The sequence below is a fragment of the Halictus rubicundus genome, chromosome 6, assembly GCF_050948215.1.
Source record: "Halictus rubicundus isolate RS-2024b chromosome 6, iyHalRubi1_principal, whole genome shotgun sequence".
NCBI lineage: Eukaryota > Metazoa > Arthropoda > Insecta > Hymenoptera > Halictidae > Halictus > Halictus rubicundus.
Genome location: NC_135154.1, coordinates 12855499 through 12873896, shown reverse-complemented (window position 1 = coordinate 12873896; position 18398 = coordinate 12855499). Strand labels below are relative to the sequence as shown.

The 18398-nt window shown below is 34.1% G+C and overlaps 3 protein-coding genes across 10 annotated transcripts; 1 reads left to right on the top strand and 2 right to left on the bottom strand.

Annotated features, from left to right (window-relative positions):
- Positions 1-298: 298 nt before the first annotated feature.
- On the bottom strand, positions 299-11224 carry LOC143355283 ((E3-independent) E2 ubiquitin-conjugating enzyme UBE2O). 4 transcript variants are annotated; one of them, XM_076789990.1, is made up of 9 exons: positions 10662-11224; positions 10221-10394; positions 9990-10148; positions 9264-9926; positions 8983-9193; positions 8634-8817; positions 6597-8551; positions 5759-6148; positions 299-412 (listed from the first exon to the last, which is right to left on the bottom strand). In XM_076789990.1, exons 1-8 carry the CDS (start codon positions 10881-10883, stop codon positions 5766-5768), a joined length of 3951 nt encoding a protein of 1316 aa, XP_076646105.1. In that variant the 5' UTR covers positions 10884-11224; the 3' UTR covers positions 299-412; positions 5759-5765. The 4 variants fall into 4 exon arrangements, with proteins under 4 accessions (XP_076646105.1, XP_076646103.1, XP_076646104.1 ...); XM_076789988.1 differs by lacking the exon at positions 299-412 and adding an exon at positions 457-5515; XM_076789989.1 differs by lacking the exon at positions 299-412 and adding an exon at positions 457-4126.
- A 600-nt stretch (positions 11225-11824) lies between these two features.
- On the bottom strand, positions 11825-15326 carry LOC143355281 (uncharacterized). 2 transcript variants are annotated; one of them, XM_076789981.1, is made up of 10 exons: positions 15209-15326; positions 14451-14754; positions 14160-14346; positions 13940-14075; positions 13409-13626; positions 13285-13345; positions 13034-13162; positions 12623-12958; positions 12469-12551; positions 11825-12396 (listed from the first exon to the last, which is right to left on the bottom strand). In XM_076789981.1, exons 2-10 carry the CDS (start codon positions 14512-14514, stop codon positions 12270-12272), a joined length of 1341 nt encoding a protein of 446 aa, XP_076646096.1. In that variant the 5' UTR covers positions 14515-14754; positions 15209-15326; the 3' UTR covers positions 11825-12269. The 2 variants fall into 2 exon arrangements, with proteins under 2 accessions (XP_076646096.1, XP_076646095.1); XM_076789980.1 differs by lacking the exon at positions 15209-15326 and having other exon boundaries at positions 14451-15128.
- A 74-nt stretch (positions 15327-15400) lies between these two features.
- On the top strand, positions 15401-17939 carry LOC143355282 (galactokinase). 4 transcript variants are annotated; one of them, XM_076789984.1, is made up of 7 exons: positions 15401-15545; positions 15634-15806; positions 16337-16523; positions 16598-16740; positions 16839-17136; positions 17197-17518; positions 17599-17939. In XM_076789984.1, the coding sequence occupies exons 2-7, from the start codon at positions 15645-15647 to the stop codon at positions 17663-17665; spliced, it is 1179 nt and encodes a 392-aa protein (XP_076646099.1). In that variant the 5' UTR covers positions 15401-15545; positions 15634-15644; the 3' UTR covers positions 17666-17939. The 4 variants fall into 4 exon arrangements, with proteins under 4 accessions (XP_076646099.1, XP_076646098.1, XP_076646101.1 ...); XM_076789983.1 differs by having other exon boundaries at positions 15404-15545; positions 15617-15806; XM_076789986.1 differs by having other exon boundaries at positions 15406-15551.
- Positions 17940-18398: the final 459 nt, after the last annotated feature.

Here is an 18398-nt window from a genome sequence, read left to right as displayed (position 1 = left end):
GATAACAGGTGGAAAATGCATCTTATCTGTTCTCGTAAGAGATAAAGAAAAGTATACTCACTATGTAGCTCTACTAGGACTTGTAATGTAATCGACATACTTCACGGACTTTAGTAGTTTTTGCTTATCGATTATATTTCTTTTTGCAAGAGGATATTTAACTGTATAATTCGAGTATTACGTAATTTTACGTGTATATTACATCCATAACATTTAAAAGTTTATATATTTGTATATATATATATACATAAAACAGCTTGGTTTCGTTTCAATGGATTTATAATACAAGGATAAACATATGTTTGTACAAATTTATAATAAATATTTAAAAAAACTGGATATCCAAAAAGCAGCTGGTATTTAATCGTGCGGGGGGGTGCAGGTTGAAGAATCGGGTGAGTAGGAGTGGGATCTATTGAACAGAAAAGATTCACGGTCAATTATAATATATATCTCTTAATTGCATATGGACTTTTTATTCAATTCAAAATCAAGAGAACAAAGTTACAAATGTCAGCCGGTTACATGATCGTCGTGATACCATTTCGGTGGATGTCAAACTCACAAAAAGGACCCTCGAATCAAATGTGAAATCAAAGACCTTTTACTGTACTATGGCAGTATATTACATAAACATACCCTATTTATAACATATATCCTGAGTACATAGTATAAAGCAATTTAGAAGGAACATCGTATGTAACTAATACTCTCCTAGTTTTGTTACTATAATCTTTCGAAATGGTTACTTGAATATTAGTTTAAATTTATATAATATAAATGATTTATCGCAGCCAAAGTACTTTAAAAACAAGTGAAATTTCAATTTCAAAGGATAATATTTAAAATTGTTGGTATCAGCATTATATATTAATTTTTGACAATCAATACATTCTTTGTATTTCAAACAACATTATTCAACGCAAATATCGTGAAAATAAGAGCTTCTGTAGATTTGCAAATACATAATTACCGTAATAATACAAATAGAAACAACTGGCATATACAGCATGTATATATATATACAAGGCATTCTAAAACATCGTGTTTCACATAACAATCTGATCCGCCTGATGCAGCAGCACTCGTATTTTTTTCCTTTCTTTACTTTGTTCGTCTAATCACTCTATTTTTTACTTTAATACATTCTCTCACTTCCTTTCTTTCTCTCAATCTCTCAATTTCTCTCTCTCTCTCTCTCTCTCTCTCTCTCTCTCTTTGTTTCTTATATGGAAACTGTAATTTCATTGGTATGACATAATTTAGTGATGGGTATTTAAACCAATGTTAACGGCTTAAAACTCGAGCCCGCTCAAGCGCCTTAATGTTCAAACTAGTGTTGTAAAAATTCAAAAGCTCGAATTTGGAATTCTACCAAATATTTTTCTAACTATTCGGATATTATTCTTATCATGAACTATATATATTAAGCGATCGTATTTATATATCTGCCGATTTAAAATATTTACTTGGATTTTGTTTAATCTTCTCTAATACTTCGACAGTATATTATATGCTACTATAAATTCTTATCAAACTAATTCTTTTTCATCCCAAATACTAATCAACTTTCAAAATCTTTGATTTTAGGTAACTAAGTAACTTGATAGCTTTCAAACTTAGTTTGAACTTTATATTTACATCTCTAGTTCGAACATATATAAGCGGCTTGAATGTTTAAACCACCGCGAACAAAATTTAAATTTTTATATGTTTCACTATATTAGAATGAAAGCATTATCAATGCTTTCATCTTATCAAGACAAAAATTGAATTGAACGAATAGTTTTTAATAGTATGCTATGTTATCTTGGCAAGCGAGTTTTGCCAAACAGTCCATTACTTTTTCATCATAATACAGTGAACAATATAAAAGTTTAAATAGTTATAGGTGCGTAATACAATACATCGTGCGCCCTCGCGTTGTCCCTTATGGTCTCGAGGATTGGTGAAAAGAAAAAGACGCGTACAGCGTTTGCAAGCTCGAACAGGTTGAAGTTTCTCCATCACTCTCCCTCCACCCCCTCCTCATAATTTTTCCTCATTTGTTTCTATTCAGCACCATTATATTTTCGAAGAAATCTTCGCGCGAATAAATACATGTACTTAGTGTTTTAACCAAGTTGCCACCTAACTGCCACAACTGATTGTAAGTCCCATTATCATGACAATTCCAAAGTTATTGCATTTTAAAGGAGTTCTCTGACGTTACAATCTACACGATATTTGACTTGAGAGTACAATAGATTCAATTCATTCGAGATAGAATTGTTAAGAAAATTGTTTTGGTATAATAAAGGAAATGTAATACTGCATTTAAATATTTCATACACAGTATTCTCAGAAAATGTTCAAGACCAATAATTATACTATCCCGTACAAGTTCGTTCATTGTAAGTTTCCGTAAAAACAACTTCTTTTATTTTTCAATAGTTGAAAAACAACTTTGTGTGTACATATATAAATACATCTACAGTATACCTGGTCATACTCCATTTGTTTACATTCACATCTCGCGTTTACTTCTGGGTTTATATGATAGAAACAAATTGTTTAATTCTGCTGAAACAGTGTAATTTGAAACTGGCTTGTTTATACGTATACATTAAACACAGACCCGTGCATTAATGTTTCAAATTATGGGTTACAACACTGTATACACATTTCAATACATGTATACTATCGACCTCTATCTGATAACAAAAACTGCATAATCATTTATTTATTAATATATAAATATTTAGTGTGTAAATCAAAAAATGCATGACAAATGTTATCAATTGATATACAAAAGCATTTAGAAATAAACGTTACTTAAAATGAAAAATAATCTGTACACGAAATCATTCAGAATCTTAACAATATGAACAACCGGTTACATAAATAATTATTCTAAATTAATAAATTCTTAGGTTTCGAGGTAATAAATAAATACAATGTAATAATGATATATACTAATAATCGCGTAACAAAATAAAACAAAGTGCTTTTGTCTTAACACAGTGATCATTCATAGATTCTTCGTTGCATTCAGTATCTTTTCATAATGAACTTTCTGATTTCAATTATATGTGCCCGGTTTTGGAATTTGCAGAGCTAAGGTGTATGGAATTAAATAAAAAAATAAATAATAATATTGTAAAACGCTCGTGTCACAGGGTAAGTACTCATGCTTTCTGCAATTGTTGTGATAATACTATAAGTACAGTTCGTTATTATACTTTTATTCATAACATATCAAAAGAAAGCTCAGCAAGAGTCATAATGACACTTAATTCCCTACAAATGTACGAAAAAAAGCATTGATAAATGAAACTGTACTTTAGGTAATAGAGCATCTCTAAGGTAATTTCTCGCTAGACTTTACAAGCTACGTTAGAAGTGTCTCTAACATTGGACTTAGTTGTTACAGGTTCTCATCTAAATATGGATCTTTCTGTCTAAGCTATAATCTAGTTTCAATCAAAGTCACTTCGCAATTTCACTTGAAATACTGTATTTAGTGGATGGCATAATGACTTTAAAGTAGTTGAAGGTCAATGAGTCTTTTTTAATTAACCTTTTCGGTACGACTGCAGATTTTAGTTCACGGTCACCAAATACTAAAATTTACTGATTTCTTTTCCTTTTTTATAACTGTTGTAATTTGTCTTCAGTATATTTAATTTGGCATTCATGCGTATTCGGTAGATTATGCATTCCCATCCGATAATTTGTGTTCATATATATACTTCTTTGTTCGCACATTATTGAAACCTTCCTGATCAGCTGTTTTATGCAAAAATTAACGCGTGTCACTGACTATTTTCGTAATCGGGTGAAATAATCGAGTAAACATTATCCCACACAATAAATAATAATACATTGAAATCTTACAGATTTTGGCCTTCAATAATTACAAAACATAAGTGTTTAGGCCAGGCTACAAAGTTTGTGCATGAAAACACGTGTATATAGCTTGTAACCGGTCAACAAGATGTTATCAATGCGACCATAGAAAAGAATTCAACGTGACGATATACAATTTCGTCGTCCCTAGAGTTTCGGCCATTGAATTGCACTTCGTGGATGTCTCTGCCGTACCAAAAAGGTCGAATTGGTGATGCTGTTACTCTTAGTATGCTCACTGAAATGCATTCGAAATTAATATCTATTATTATTGTGTCCCTTAAACACTATTGCGATGTATTTCTTATGTTGGCTCTTTTTATGTTGACGTATTGCTACCAGCCATGTTACCTTTCTCTTAATTTTTATTAATTTTTCTTTTTCTCTTTTTTTTCTTTTTTTTTAACAAAGTGACAATTCATTTTTGTCTTTTCAATACCCGAGATTGTTTCCGCCCCTACCTCCTGTTTACTAAATCAGTCGAGTTGTTATTGCGTTTTCAACGAACGCTCTATCCCCATTGCAGAATTATACATAACTAAATGCATGTGGTATTCTATGTATTCTTTTCAGAGGTCTCTATTTCACACATGTTAAGCGTATCCGTGATGGAATCCGTATAGTTTTTAATGCACGGGTATCTGCGTATTTAGAAATCTCTATTTAACGGATATACAAATACACGTGTACCAACAGATTCGTATTTTAATTTGTCCAATGGTGAAAGATGCTGGTAACCAAATACTCGCAAGTTAAAGAACTTCTAATTAAATGTGTAATGATGTCAGCAGCATCGGCAAGCTCAATGCGGTGTTTCCCGATTGGGAACTTTTTAATAGTTAATACTCTCGGGACAACTCTGATAATCCGAACAGAACCTCGTGATAAAGGAAGCCGCAAATAAAATTGAAAATAAAAAAATCCTGTATCAATTAATGCCACAACGTTTGCTTTTATGTTTCCAGCTCTCGAGTTCGGTTTCGACGCACATTGTCTTTCTAAGCTTCACACTTGACATTTTGTTCACCCGTCCCGAGAGTGTCAGTTAGTTAAATACGATTTATAAACGTTATTATTATCTGCAACCTAGAAATATGTAAACCCTTATTTTATTACTGCAAGTTACTGCCTTATATGTAAATACACAGGTATCTATGTACTAAAAAAGAAACAAATTAAAATACGAATATATTAACAAACGTGAAATAGGAATCTCTAAATACGCAAGGTAGCCATGTAGTAAACGTTACACGTATTGGAGATCTAAATACGAGCAACGCATGTACTTACATGGATACTTTCGTTTCACGTGTACCCGTGAAATTAATACACGTTAAAGCTGCGACCTCCAATTCTTTTATCTCCAGACAAAATATTAATTTATCATTAGTTAATATTTATATTGTTATACATTATATGTAACGTTCCATTTGTATAATATACCATATAACATTATAAATTTATTTCATAATATATTCTGCAAGTTTGCAATATTTTCTACGCAAGAGCAAAGATCTTCGAAAGCTCTCGTGCCGTACTCGTAAGAATGTATTCAGTTATGTTACTATTGTGATTACTTCAGAGTAACAAGTATATTCCTAGCTGCGGAGCAAAGACAGCGGCGTTTCTGTTACAATGTTATCATTCGTTAATAATAGTGTTAATAATTTAATAAATAGATACCGCAATTATCATTGAACATACTTTTTTTAAACATATGTATATATAATATATATTACATACATACATACATATATATATATATACATATATATGTAATGTGTGTGTGTGGAATAAATTAATTGAATATATTACCGCATAGTCGGGTACGTTCTACATACTAAATTTTTAGGTTTAAACTTAGGTTTACCTTGTGGCTAGCTGATGGTACGATCCGAGCTGTTTTTCTTCGTTTCGCTTAATGGCGTAGTGGAAATATTCGTCGAGGAAGATGAAACAATGTCCTTGGACAGGCTACCATTCGGTGTTAATTTGTTGCTACTATCTTGCGAATTGCTGCTCTTTTTATTGTTGTCACAATCCTTCACGCTACCATCAGTGACTTTACATGGTTCATTACACTCATGCTTAGTACTGTTTGTTTGTTCCTTCGTCATTTCACTGTTTTCTACACTGGTGCCGCTTTCAAAGATGCCTTCCTTGAACAGTACTTCTCTAAACGTGGCCAAGGTTTTACGGAGCGTTATGCAAAAACCTCTAGATGCCGGTATCAACGGAAATTCCGGGAGAATCTTGTCGTCTAAAGGAAGAAAAAGACTATTACTTTATGGACTGTTACATTAACCCTCACGCGTTCTGTGAGTCATTTCTGTCCACTTAAAATTTTTTTTTGTATAATTGGTTTTTGATAGGAATTATTTTTGCTTTTGAAGAAATGGCAAGAAAAATGTTTCCCGAAACAAATATCGTTTTCACGAAACAAAAATTGTTACAAATTGTTACATTGTTGTTGTTGTTGGTCTTTGTGGTAAAAAATTACCATTAAATAAAATTCAAATTATAATTATCTGATTTCACTATTACTAGAGACAAAAAACTAAAATACTAAATTCTGAATGTGTTTCCTTTTCATTTAATCTAAGTGGTCAGAAGTGACCATGAATATCCTTAATGTTATTTTAAATGAAGATCGTACGAGGGTTAATATACAGGTAACAAGAAGGAATGAGAAAATGATTACGACGTACCAACGTCTGATATCTGTTTAAACGTAGTGGGTGTTACCGGAGACAGTGGATGTTGATTGTTGTGTTGTTCTGAAATTTCCATCCACAAGTCTAACCTCTGTAAAAATTTCTTCGAGTGTCTCTTGAAATGCTCGACAATGATGTCTTTGAAAATAGCTGGTGGGTGTTGTAGGAGTTTGGTCTGGGCTTGAACTAACTTCAGCACAACCATTTCATTATACATCCTCGAATTCTCTCTTCCTTCTTGGGAGCCCTTCTGTTTCTCGAACCCGGCTTCGTTGAAATACGGTTCGGGTACTAGAATAAGGCCCTGAATTGAGACTATAACTTGCAATAATGTAGAAGAACTTGTCCATACTTCCGTTCCACGACCAGACCACGTTCCAAGCAGACTCACGCATACTTTACCATCTTCGTAGAGATTGGGATTTAATCTATCGTTACAATAGGATATATAATGACAGAGCGGAGGAGCGACCGGGTAATCGGCGGACAATTGGAAATCAAACAGGAAGAGACCGTCCTCGTATGGTGTTTTTTCCGGTCCACGAAACATTACCGAGTATAAATCTATCCTATCTTCGAATCCTTTCACCCATATACCTGGTGGAAGCGAACTCTTCAAGAGTTTTAATTCTTTGGATACAGTGCGGAAAAAGTTTGTGGGATCTGTAGGTTGGAACATAGTTAATTTAAATTTATGACTATCCGGGGCCGTTTCCTCTATAGAAAATCCTTCTCCTTCTGCATATATCGGTGGTGGAATCTCTACAGAAGATTCAGACGGCTCCTGTACTAATTCTATACGTGTCTCTTCTTCCTTCTTCTGCTTTTTCAGAGGAGACGAACCCTTCTCAGCATCGGACAACGACATTTTCGATAATCCAAATCTCTTGGAAACTTCTGCGTGTGCCAGGACAAGTTGAGCCTTTATCAAGGTGCACAATTTCACACAGACTTGAGAACCTGCCACACGAGAACTAGTTACGTGTGTCTGCGTTTTCGTAGCTTTGTGCGCTTCGGGTTTCTCTGTTGAACGATCGTGCACGTTGTTTGCATCCTCACTAAGCAGAAATTCTCCACTCGACTCACTCGAACCGGATTCTTTTTTCGAATTATCAGCAGAATATAGTCCAGAATCTTCTGGATTTGGATTGACATTGATGAACAATCGATCGCTCGATTCTTCAACTTTCTCGTCCTGGTGTTGTTTATCAGTGTCTTCGTTGTTCTTATTATCGACAGATTCTGTCATATCCGTTACTGTAATTACTTTCTCGCTATTTTCTGTATCATTCTTTTCCATGTTTTCCTCGGATTCGCCGGGTTTATGAGTAAATAATCTTGTTACTTGATCCGCCATACGTTGCGCCACGTTTGCTCGACCACGTTCTCGAACTCTTTCCAATAATCCTTGGAAATGGCTTTCGTGAAAAAAGGAAGTACCCATAAGTTTGTCCATGTATCGACAATCTTTATATACTTCTAATAATTTCCTCATGACTTCGGTCGTCTGAAGCGATGGGTTCTGGGTGAAGATTTCTTCCAGCCTGGACATCGCGATTCGGGCTTTCTCAATGTGCGCGGCCAATTTCGGCTTTATATTTACTAACTCCGTTTGTTCTGTTCCGTCAGTGTCGGCGATGAAACAATCCTCCAATTCTGTTTCCCACGATGCGTCCGACGACACGTCATCCCATAATTCACCTTCGTCACTGTCATACTCGCCTACCTTGTACAGATCTTGAGGCCAACACATACTTACGTGCCCATCAACCCACCACACTTTAACTCGACCTTCTGGATAATTATCTAGCACTTGACCAGCAGTGCATCCAGCGTCTTCTCCTTCGAAATTGGCTATTCGAATTACTAACGTGCCAGGTCTGTACTGAAAATCTGGATGATCCTTCAAATCGTATACACTGACCTCGCGTTCTTCTATCAAAATTGGTCTAACAAATATTTACGCAGATTAATATCGTTTTCCACGAAATTTTTTAAATTCCAGTTGCGGGCATAGAAACGATTACTTACTGTGGGCTTTGACTAGAAGTATACGTTTTGAACCATTTTATTTTCGCTGTTCTACCTTGGTGATCAACGCTTTGAACTACACCATACATTCTCGATTCTTCCTTTTGATCGACTACAAAATCACCTGGGAAGAACTCTTTATCATCTAAGTGATGAATTGGGTAAAGTTGCGTCGATGGAATACCTAAATAAATATAACGGTAGAGATTGAACGTGTTATATATAATTATGTAAGAGAATTCGAAAACGTCGGGTAACCCGTTCCGAGCCCGAATAAAATTCTCGACCCGTCCCGACCCAACATTTTCGGGTTCCCACAGTAATCAACAAAATTTGTTTAGTACAGTACCGAATTCTACCGAGCCATCTTGCCATACAACATTAGCTTTTGTATTAGTAGATAATGTTTCTACCACGATTTTAGTTCCTGGAATAAGTGGGACCGGTGGAATTTTCTTCTTTGCTTTGCACAGTTTTTTCTTTTTCAAAACTTTAGTCATTAAAGCTGGACCCTTTTTCTTCTTGCCCATAGAACACATACTGGAACAACCACTAGATACCTGTGTACACAAAGTTGTTTATTACATCCGCTGATTCTGGAACAATGCAAAAGGTCGCAAGAAGCCTTACCGAAGCAGTGTCGCTTTGCGAACCTGTGTCTTCTGTATCCCAATCGTCTGAACTTTCAGTATTTTGGTTTTGTGCTGGAGGCATTAGGGTGTTATTGCTTGTCACATTTTGTAGGTTATTAATATTATTTTGAGCATTCTCCTCTAATGTCTGTTGCTCGTTATCTTTATCCTTGTCCTTGTCCTTATCCTTCTTTTTGTCTTCAACTGGTTTTGTGATACTAATGTTTGGACGTGTTTTCTTTGGACTATGCTTAGGAACTGGAAAAACACCTCTTTGCAGCTTCCTCCATTGTTCTCGTGTAATGACACTTTCATCACCTTTAATTACATAGAAATTTCGATCTCCCACTTGTACAGTTGAAGGTTCAAATACATTTAATAATTTCAATTTTTTCAAGTTTTCTCCTTCCACTACGAACTTTGGTTGCGCTTGATCCGACCAAGCACCATCCTTCGAATAGGCTCTGCACTGCCAATGTACTCCTACCCAATCTGTCTCTACCTTTTCGACAGTTACTTTTGTCATTTTCAATGGCTTAGTTTTTCTTTTCGCTTTCATTTCTTTTGTACATGTAATCCACTGTGCATCTTCTAGGCAGTGAACTGGTCCCCACAAACATTGACCAGGGTAAAACTCGGAGGAATGAGGAAAGTCGTTATCCTAAAAGATTTTCATTGTATGTCTAATGTCAAGAAATCGTTTAAACATTGTTCAAATGCTTACGCTGTCTCGTTTCTCTTCTAACTGTCCTAAGACACGAGAATCCATTTCGTTCACAACACAACGGGATCCGTCTGGCGTAGCGAGCCATAATTTAAAGTGTGCCATTTTAATTCCACCGACCCACGAATCCATGCAAACAGCTATATCTGTCGCAAACTCCTGCAAACAGAAATTATTAACAAGAACGTATATGGCCAAAAGCTGTCACTGTACCATTGACAGATTACATACTTCTAAAGGAACTAAATCCTCGCTCCTAATATTTGTAAGGACCTGTTTAGTACCAGTCGCTTGTATGCAAGCAGTCAGTTCGATTTCCCTACAATATCCTCTTTGCGTGTCTTTCCCTTTGATCATTCGGCGCACGACATCCCCTGGCATAAGTGTTCTGTCCGCCAAGTATACCTATGAATGAAATATCTAACATTCGTTAAACCCGTAATATTTTAACGATCGCGGTTTACACGTCGAAATCGAATTCAAATTCGAATTGAACATTCAGTCGCAGATATGGTTCGTGTGACAGGTGTCGCTGTTCGGAAACTTAAAAACATAAATACTAGAGAAAGAAGGAATAATAGAATGAAATTACAAGGTTTCGTTTTACGTGGACCGATAATCATTCGCCCAGTGACGAGTCCCTGGTATATTGTATTATGAAGTATCGAATACCTTCTTCGCGTTGACCAACTCCTCGACACCGGAGGGATGCCAGACCACGCGAATCTCGCCCTTTTTTCTCTTCGGGCTCTCTTCGCTGTCGGAACTTTCCTCGGACAAATCCTCGTCGTCGTTTTCCATGACGATCCCGAACACAACGTTGCCCTTCTTGTCCACACGGTAGACAACATCCTCGAAAAAGTACTGACACTCTACCCCTAAGTTCGTAGCCATCTTTCCTCTGATCACCGAATGGTATTCGGTCTCCGGCGACGACTGACAGAAGGTTACACGGCGCAACGATTACGGCGCACGTCGCAACCAGGGAACTCGACTCCGACCCCGAACCCGACCCCAACCCCGATCCAAGGATCACCTTCGGGATGCCCCTTGATTGTTTCTCTCCGGTCGATTTATTATCGACTCTGTTTCAATCGAGATTCTTTTTGCATTTTTCAACCGTCACTTTCCACCGTCTATACAAATATTTTGATTTAATGTCACATTGAACTATACCTGCACACTGTATAGTGTGTACGTACGCATATACAGGGTGTCGCAATCAAGGCCACCCGATATTCATACAATGCCACATGTGCCACTTGGTCAAATTTTGTCACACACAAGTATTAAATCGTGCAATATGAAATATTATATGAATGACGGAATCCAAAAAATTTAGCGACCGCCATTCGTACTTCAGCGTTTCCTCTGCGGGAAAAAATGGAACATATTTCAATCAATTGTATTTTACGTAAATTACTGTTATTAATCTCTTTCTCATTTATGTAGTTTACAACGTATGTTCATTAAAAATAATAATAGAAAGGAATTGATAACAAGTTTTGTGTTAAATTAAGTTTGAAAAAGTTTTGAGCCACTATGGTTCAACGAGATCAAGTTTTAGGGACGGGTTCGTAGATACAGGCTGATTCGACATATAGTAATATTCATCAATTACCAATTAACGACGATGTCAACCAAAGAGATAAAAGTTTCTGGAAAAGTTAAAACTCGGACATGATACGCCCTTGTCACATGCAATATTGACAGTGCATTTGTTAAACTACATTATATGTTTAAGTTTGAGCTATAAGAGAGTTATCTTTTATTTGTTTGGCGAAGAAAAGCCGGAGTTGATTTGTCTATCAAGAAAATTCGAAGACATAATAAAATAGAACAGAACCAATTTATTAGAAGATTCTAGACTATTTTATATGTACAAAATACATAGTGGAATTTGCAGAAATTTATCACATCGTCTAGTGTTATTATCTTCATACGAAAATACATTTTCGTTATTGTTTGAATGATAGACATCTCTATACAGAGCAAAGAACAGATCAAAGAGTAATCCCCACATAATTGACACATGAGAATTTTACAATTTTCTAGAAAGAAAATATTGGAAAAGCCATAAATCTTACATATATTTTTAGAAAATATATGATTTGCGTGTATACATATATATGTTTAAAATAAAATAATTTGATTTGGTTGGAAAAGCTAATCGAGGTGTAAAGTAAGCAAAGAATGCATTGACTAGATAAGTAAATTGGACAAGTGTTTAAAGGTCATGGAAAATAATTTGCTATAGAATCGTTTTTCTTATTAGAACAATTAAACTGCAAAATGAGTACGTTGAAATCCTTGGCCCAGACTTTGTAGTATAGTCTGCACCACATGCTCATTTTGATGATGAAAGACATAAGCATCAAATTTGGTTGCTCGGCTGCAGTTAGTATCTCTGAAAACACAAGTAAAAATATAATGACACATGTATGCGTTATTAACAAAAGGGAGTATAATATTACCTTACCCTGCGATAAAAGCAAAATAGTTTGGAATTTTTACAGTACGGCCGCAAGAAGAAATTTCCATGTAACTTTGTTTGCATATCACCTAAACGTTTAAATAAATATCACCATTAATATATTATATACTTGTATACACGAACAGTTCTATATACATACCTTATCGTCTGTCTCTTGAGTCACTCTAATGCCAATTTCTAAACATTCAAATTTAACAGGCACTAGTTTTAAATTTTCTGATTTTAAAACTTGGATTATTGCCCTTTCAATTTGTTTAACATCTCCTTGTGTACCAATATACATAGAACCACAATATTTAATCGAAAATCCTGCATTTAATGACTTCTGTATTGGCTTAGATACATCAGATTTTTCTTCATGATCTTGTTTGTTTGAATTCAGCTTTTTTAGAAGTTTCTTCAGACAATCGACACCTGAACTTTGTATGAGATGTATTATTGGAGCATATATTTCTTGTGTATCTTTATTGCGATGCTAAAAAATTATAATATTTAAGAAACTGTACTGTTCTATAATTTAAGGTTCACTATTTAGTTCAGAAATACGTACTTTAATTACATATAAGCTCACAGGTTGACCTACAGTTTTCCTCATAATTCTAGATAATTGACCCTTAGTGCTGGATGTTATAGCATATCCATTTATCTCATCCAGAATGTCACCGATTTCAATTTTATCCTAGCAAACAAAAAAAAAACAAAGCGAATAAAACTATGAATTACAGCAACACGAATATTTTAAATATCAACATTTTCATTTCATTTATATCAAAGTTTGAAAGGAAATAATCTACTTCTTACATCTTCAGCAGCTACAGAATTTTTGCCTAAATTTATTATTAATGCTTTTCCCTTGATAAAACTGAAATAGAAAGAAAAGCGTCATGTGGAATAAGAATTTGTTTGTATAATTTCAATTTCTTACCATACAGAGATTCCTAAGCTTTTACACGGCACTAATTCTAGCGCCATGCATTCTGGCAGGTCCCAACTCTCATCCAAAAAACTAGAATTCCGTAAATTTAATTTAAAGTTTAGTTTACTACTTTGTAGTAATACAGATAAAAATATTTCACCAAGAATTTCATCTCCTAAAATACTGTTTTTAGCATAGTAATCTATAGCCATCAATGGTGTCCTCACCTAAATAATTTTATAGGGGATACTTATTAATAAATGATTACACTTTTTAAACAAGATCATGCACAGTAATTAACACTTGCTGACTGGCAATTTGGAATTAACACCAGCCTGTGCAGTGAGAAACTGTTCTTCATTTGAATGTAAGATTAAAGCCTTGTATTTTAACAATTTCAGCCTAGACTAACATAACTAAGAATATCTAAAATGCTCTTAAAAATACCAATATTCTTTGTGTGAGCAACTTTCGAACATGAAAACATGAGTATACTCGTGACCAGTCAGCAATGCGATATTATACGTAGTTGAAGTGTACCAGCATTTCGATTGGCATATGAAGGCACTTTCGCATCAAACATGTTTTAATTAACAGCCTAAGACGACCAGTAGATGTTTGCACTTTTGGATTTAGTTTAACTTGTTCAACCATTAACGGATAAGTGCTAGAGGAACTGAAACAATGTAACCAGTTGGTTTAATATAGTACATTATATGTAAGTATAATCAAAAATAATGAGTAAGTTATTCTTTAGAACCTGAAATGTTTTTCTGCAATCTCTTCCATCCAATACCAAGCATCAGGTAACTTTGGGAAACCTATAGGAGTCAAGCTCATTAATACACCTTGTTGTAAACATTTTTCTAAACATTTACAGAACGAAGGTAAATCTAAGTTTCTGTCATCAATTCCCCTGTCACATTCTGTTAATTTTCGTGTCCAACCTAAAATTGAACGATTGATTTATCAAGTTTAAAGAATGACAGTAAAAATTTTAACAACTAACAACGATAAGCTAATATTAAATTATGAAAATAATATTAGTTACCCTTTAGTTCTTTAATAAGTGGATTTGAGACCGTCATCGCATTGTCGAGTGAACTTATTGTCATAAGATGACAATTAACTTACTTTAATAAGTAAATCGGATTATAGGTTAGAAATTCGTAGTGATACAAAACATTGATCGATTTAAAACGACATTCATGCATATGATTGTTTTGTCAGTTTTAAATGTTTATAGACTCACGACGGAAGCACAGTCATCCATCCCACACCATTAACTCAAAATGAAAACTTTTTCAATAACGAATTGACAGAAAAGTTGTGCAACTTGTAATTACATACTTCTTCTGAAACAGTTCAATTGCTTACTGAATACATTTAAATTCATATTATATATTATTAATTAGTGGTTATGGCATATGTACGTATGGCTTGTGCCATAAACTTAAAATCTGCACAAACGTCACATATGCATGTGCAGTACTCTGCACTGCAGGCTCATATATGTACAATTGTATGTGCAATTTTCTATTTATAGATTTGAAGATCCTCAGGACTCCCGTACCTGCACGTACCATTTTAATGTCATGTTCGATATTACCAATAATTCGTAAATTCAGGTTTATTAGTAGAAATTGTGTTTATAATTTAATAGTGTTTAATTATTAGTAGAATAGTGTTTAATAATTTAATGCTAATAGGTGTTTAACTCTGATCTATAGATCAGCAACATGTTTGTTGACGGCGCGGCGGTGCGTATATTCAAACGATGAAAACAGCGTTTACGGAATATAAATTTACCTTTAAAATGTATTTTCTAAACAATTTCAACTCTCACATAGGAAAAATCAAATGTTCGAACAGTACTTCGTATCGGATGCTTCGGGTAATATCGATGAAGTGTTCGGGTGAATTCGGTTGCGCCTGTGACGGAACAATAATACATATATACACATGTATGCGGGAAAACAAAGTTCATATGATAACGTGCAGTATCATTTCTGCGTGTACTATGATGAACGCTTGAAGGCAATCGACACTCTCTTCATCAGTGTATCTTGTATCGTATAAAGTTTTACTACTGTCCGTTCGCTTTTACAAGTTTCATTACTGAATTAATCAAACGTCATCTTTCGACGTTAGTGTAATTTTTTCCATTATTACAAATTGTGTAATTTTGTTAAATACATAAAAGTCCACTGGTACTAGATATAAACAAATTTCAGGACCGGTAAAAATGGCAACTGTGATACCTATTGTGGACGAAATTAAATCGAAGGCTTTGGAAGTCTACGCGAAAGAATTTGCTGAGAAGGCAGACATTTGTGCATGCGCGCCAGGCCGCGTAAATTTGATCGGAGAGCACACCGACTATAATGAAGGTTTCGTTTTGCCGATGGTAAAAATTTGAAATGTTAAAATGAATATAGTATTATAGAATATTTACATATATATCTCGTCAAACAATTAAAATATTTGTTTCGGATATTTTAATATTTTTCTTTGGCCTTGTTATTTCAGCATATAAATATTATTACTTGATGAATACATTATTTCGCTGTACTTACTATTTCAATAATAATACTATTATTTATTCAACGATTCAATTGAAAATTTGTTACAACTAATTTTTTCACTGGTATAAAATTTATTTTTTCAATATTTGATGCCGTTTTATATCAAAAGATATGTAATCTAATTTGTGATAATCTTTATCGCGTTTATTCGATTACATAACAAAAAATGTACAAACCTGTAATACATTTTTTAAATATATCTGTATTCCATAATATTGCATTCTATCATTATAGTAGTAATATTGGTATTACAATAGTCTGTTAAAATGAAAAAAATATTTCATTTTCAAATATATATGTAATTCATAGCAATAAACAAGAATATTATAGTAATCAATATTTATATTTCTAGGCATTACCTATGGTTACAGTTATAGTTGGTAAAAGAAATAATACAAATAAATGCAAGATTATTTCAATTAATGAGACACTTGGTTCTGAAAACTGGGTTGAATTTGAACCAAGTCCTCGTAAGAGCATAAAGAAAGGAGAACCAAAATGGGCTAACTATGTGAAAGGATGCATAGCTTATTTCTTTTGTGAGCGATATTTTATTCATTTCTAATAATTTAGAATTCAATTGATAGAAATTGAATTACATGTTCATTTGTAGGCGATGTACCAGGTTTTAATGCTGTAATTGCATCATCTGTACCGGTTGGGGCTGGCCTTAGTAGTTCTGCTGCTTTAGAAGTTGCTACATACACATTTTTAGAAACATTAATTGGAAAGCAGACAAAGAAGCTTGAAGATAAGGTACAACCAACACATTAATTTGCATTAGTTTTGCTATTCTCCAAAATTTTCTTCTGAAAAATGACACAAAGTAAAAGTAGATATACAATATTTCATAGGCTTCTTCATGTCAACGTGTTGAGCATGATTTTGCTAATGTACCATGTGGCATAATGGATCAATTTATCTCTGTGATGGGAAAAGAAGGGTATGCCCTTCTTCTTGACTGTAGAGACCTTAGCACCAAGCTAATACCTATGTCACAAATCGACGACTATGTTTTTCTTATTATTAATTCCAATGCTCCGCATAAGTTAAGTTCCAGTGCATACTGTGACCGTAGAGATAGTTGCTACGAAGCTGCAAAGAAATTGAATAAAAAAAGCTTACGTGAGGCATCTATGAGTGATATTAAAGGTAAGAAAAAAAGTTAACATTGAACAAGTGTTATTTTATTAAATTTGGGTTTTTTTTCAGTATTGGAATCACAAAATGTATCGGAAACTATGATAAAAAGAGCTCGCCATGTAGTTACAGAAATTCAAAGAACAATTGATGCAGTGATTGCACTCGAGAATGGAGATTTTATTAAGCTTGGACAATTGATGAATGAAAGTCATGACTCATTAAAAGATGATTATGAAGTTTCTTCGGTTGAACTCGATACATTGGTGTCAGCAGCAAGAGAGATAAAAGGTGTTTTAGGGAGTCGTTTGACTGGTGCTGGTTTTGGAGGTTGTACAGTATCTTTACTAAAAAAAGATGTGATCAATGAAGTAATTGATCACATTAGAGCTAAGTAAGATTTAATTTTCTTTCTAAACTATAAATTTTACTATTGAATAAAAATGATTTTACCTAAGTACCGTTTTTTTGTAGGTATCCCGGTAACGCAACATTTTACATTGCACAACCTGCAATGGGAGCAAGAGTTCTGACCGTATAAGTGAAACGGTACATTTACTAGCAAAGAGAGAGAAAAATAACGAGTATACATGAGTCAGGTCTTTTAAACAAAACCATTCCGGACTTTTTCATTCGAAAAATTTGTTAAAAAAATATTTTTTTAAATACAGACAGATTTCTCAGAGAAAGCAGATTGATGCAGACATGTGTAATGTAAACTTCAATCATGTTCGTCAATGTCTGATAATATTTTTTCGAATGATGTGCATTTAGAAAACACATACCAAAGATAATAAAATGTTACTAACAAATAAGTGGAGATATGTATAATAGTGTATATAGGGTGTTCAATAACTGATGGGATAAATTTTGAGGATTGATTCTACACAACAAAAAGAGACAAAACCCAAGAATATTGATATCTGCTCTAACGAATTTTCATAGTTTAGAGTGATGTTTTAAACATTTATCCCACCTTTTGTTATCCCCTTTATGTACAAAAAACATGTAAATCTATTACCATATATATATATACATGCACGTGTAGATATGTTCAGGCATATCCATGTAGTATATGTACATTTACGTACATTTTGCTGTCGAATTAAGATCAAACAGTGGCTTAAGGCTATCGATAAGGAATCGTGAGAAACGTGTTTCTGTTCGCTTTGCATGCACACATAAACCAGTGCGTTCAGACTTTCTCTGTTTTCCAAACAGAGTGGTAACAGAACATGGCATAACAATAATATATACGACTAATATAAACATCA

Coding starts and splice junctions, on each gene's coding strand:
- LOC143355282 (XM_076789984.1), top strand. CDS start 15,645: ATGGCAACTGTGATACCTATTGTGGACGAAATTAAATCGAAGGCTTTG. Junction 16,524..16,597: donor ATGCATAGCTTATTTCTTTT/GTGAGCGATATT, acceptor GTTCATTTGTAG/GCGATGTACCAGGTTTTAAT. Junction 17,519..17,598: donor ATTGATCACATTAGAGCTAA/GTAAGATTTAAT, acceptor GTTTTTTTGTAG/GTATCCCGGTAACGCAACAT.
- LOC143355281 (XM_076789981.1), bottom strand. CDS start 14,514: ATGACAATAAGTTCACTCGACAATGCGATGACGGTCTCAAATCCACTT. Junction 12,552..12,622: donor CTCAAGAGACAGACGATAAG/GTATGTATATAG, acceptor TTAAACGTTTAG/GTGATATGCAAACAAAGTTA. Junction 12,397..12,468: donor TATTTTGCTTTTATCGCAGG/GTAAGGTAATAT, acceptor TTGTGTTTTCAG/AGATACTAACTGCAGCCGAG.
- LOC143355283 (XM_076789990.1), bottom strand. CDS start 10,883: ATGGCTACGAACTTAGGGGTAGAGTGTCAGTACTTTTTCGAGGATGTT. Junction 9,194..9,263: donor CGCAAAGCGACACTGCTTCG/GTAAGGCTTCTT, acceptor TTGTGTACACAG/GTATCTAGTGGTTGTTCCAG. Junction 6,149..6,596: donor TAAACAGATATCAGACGTTG/GTACGTCGTAAT, acceptor TTCTTCCTTTAG/ACGACAAGATTCTCCCGGAA.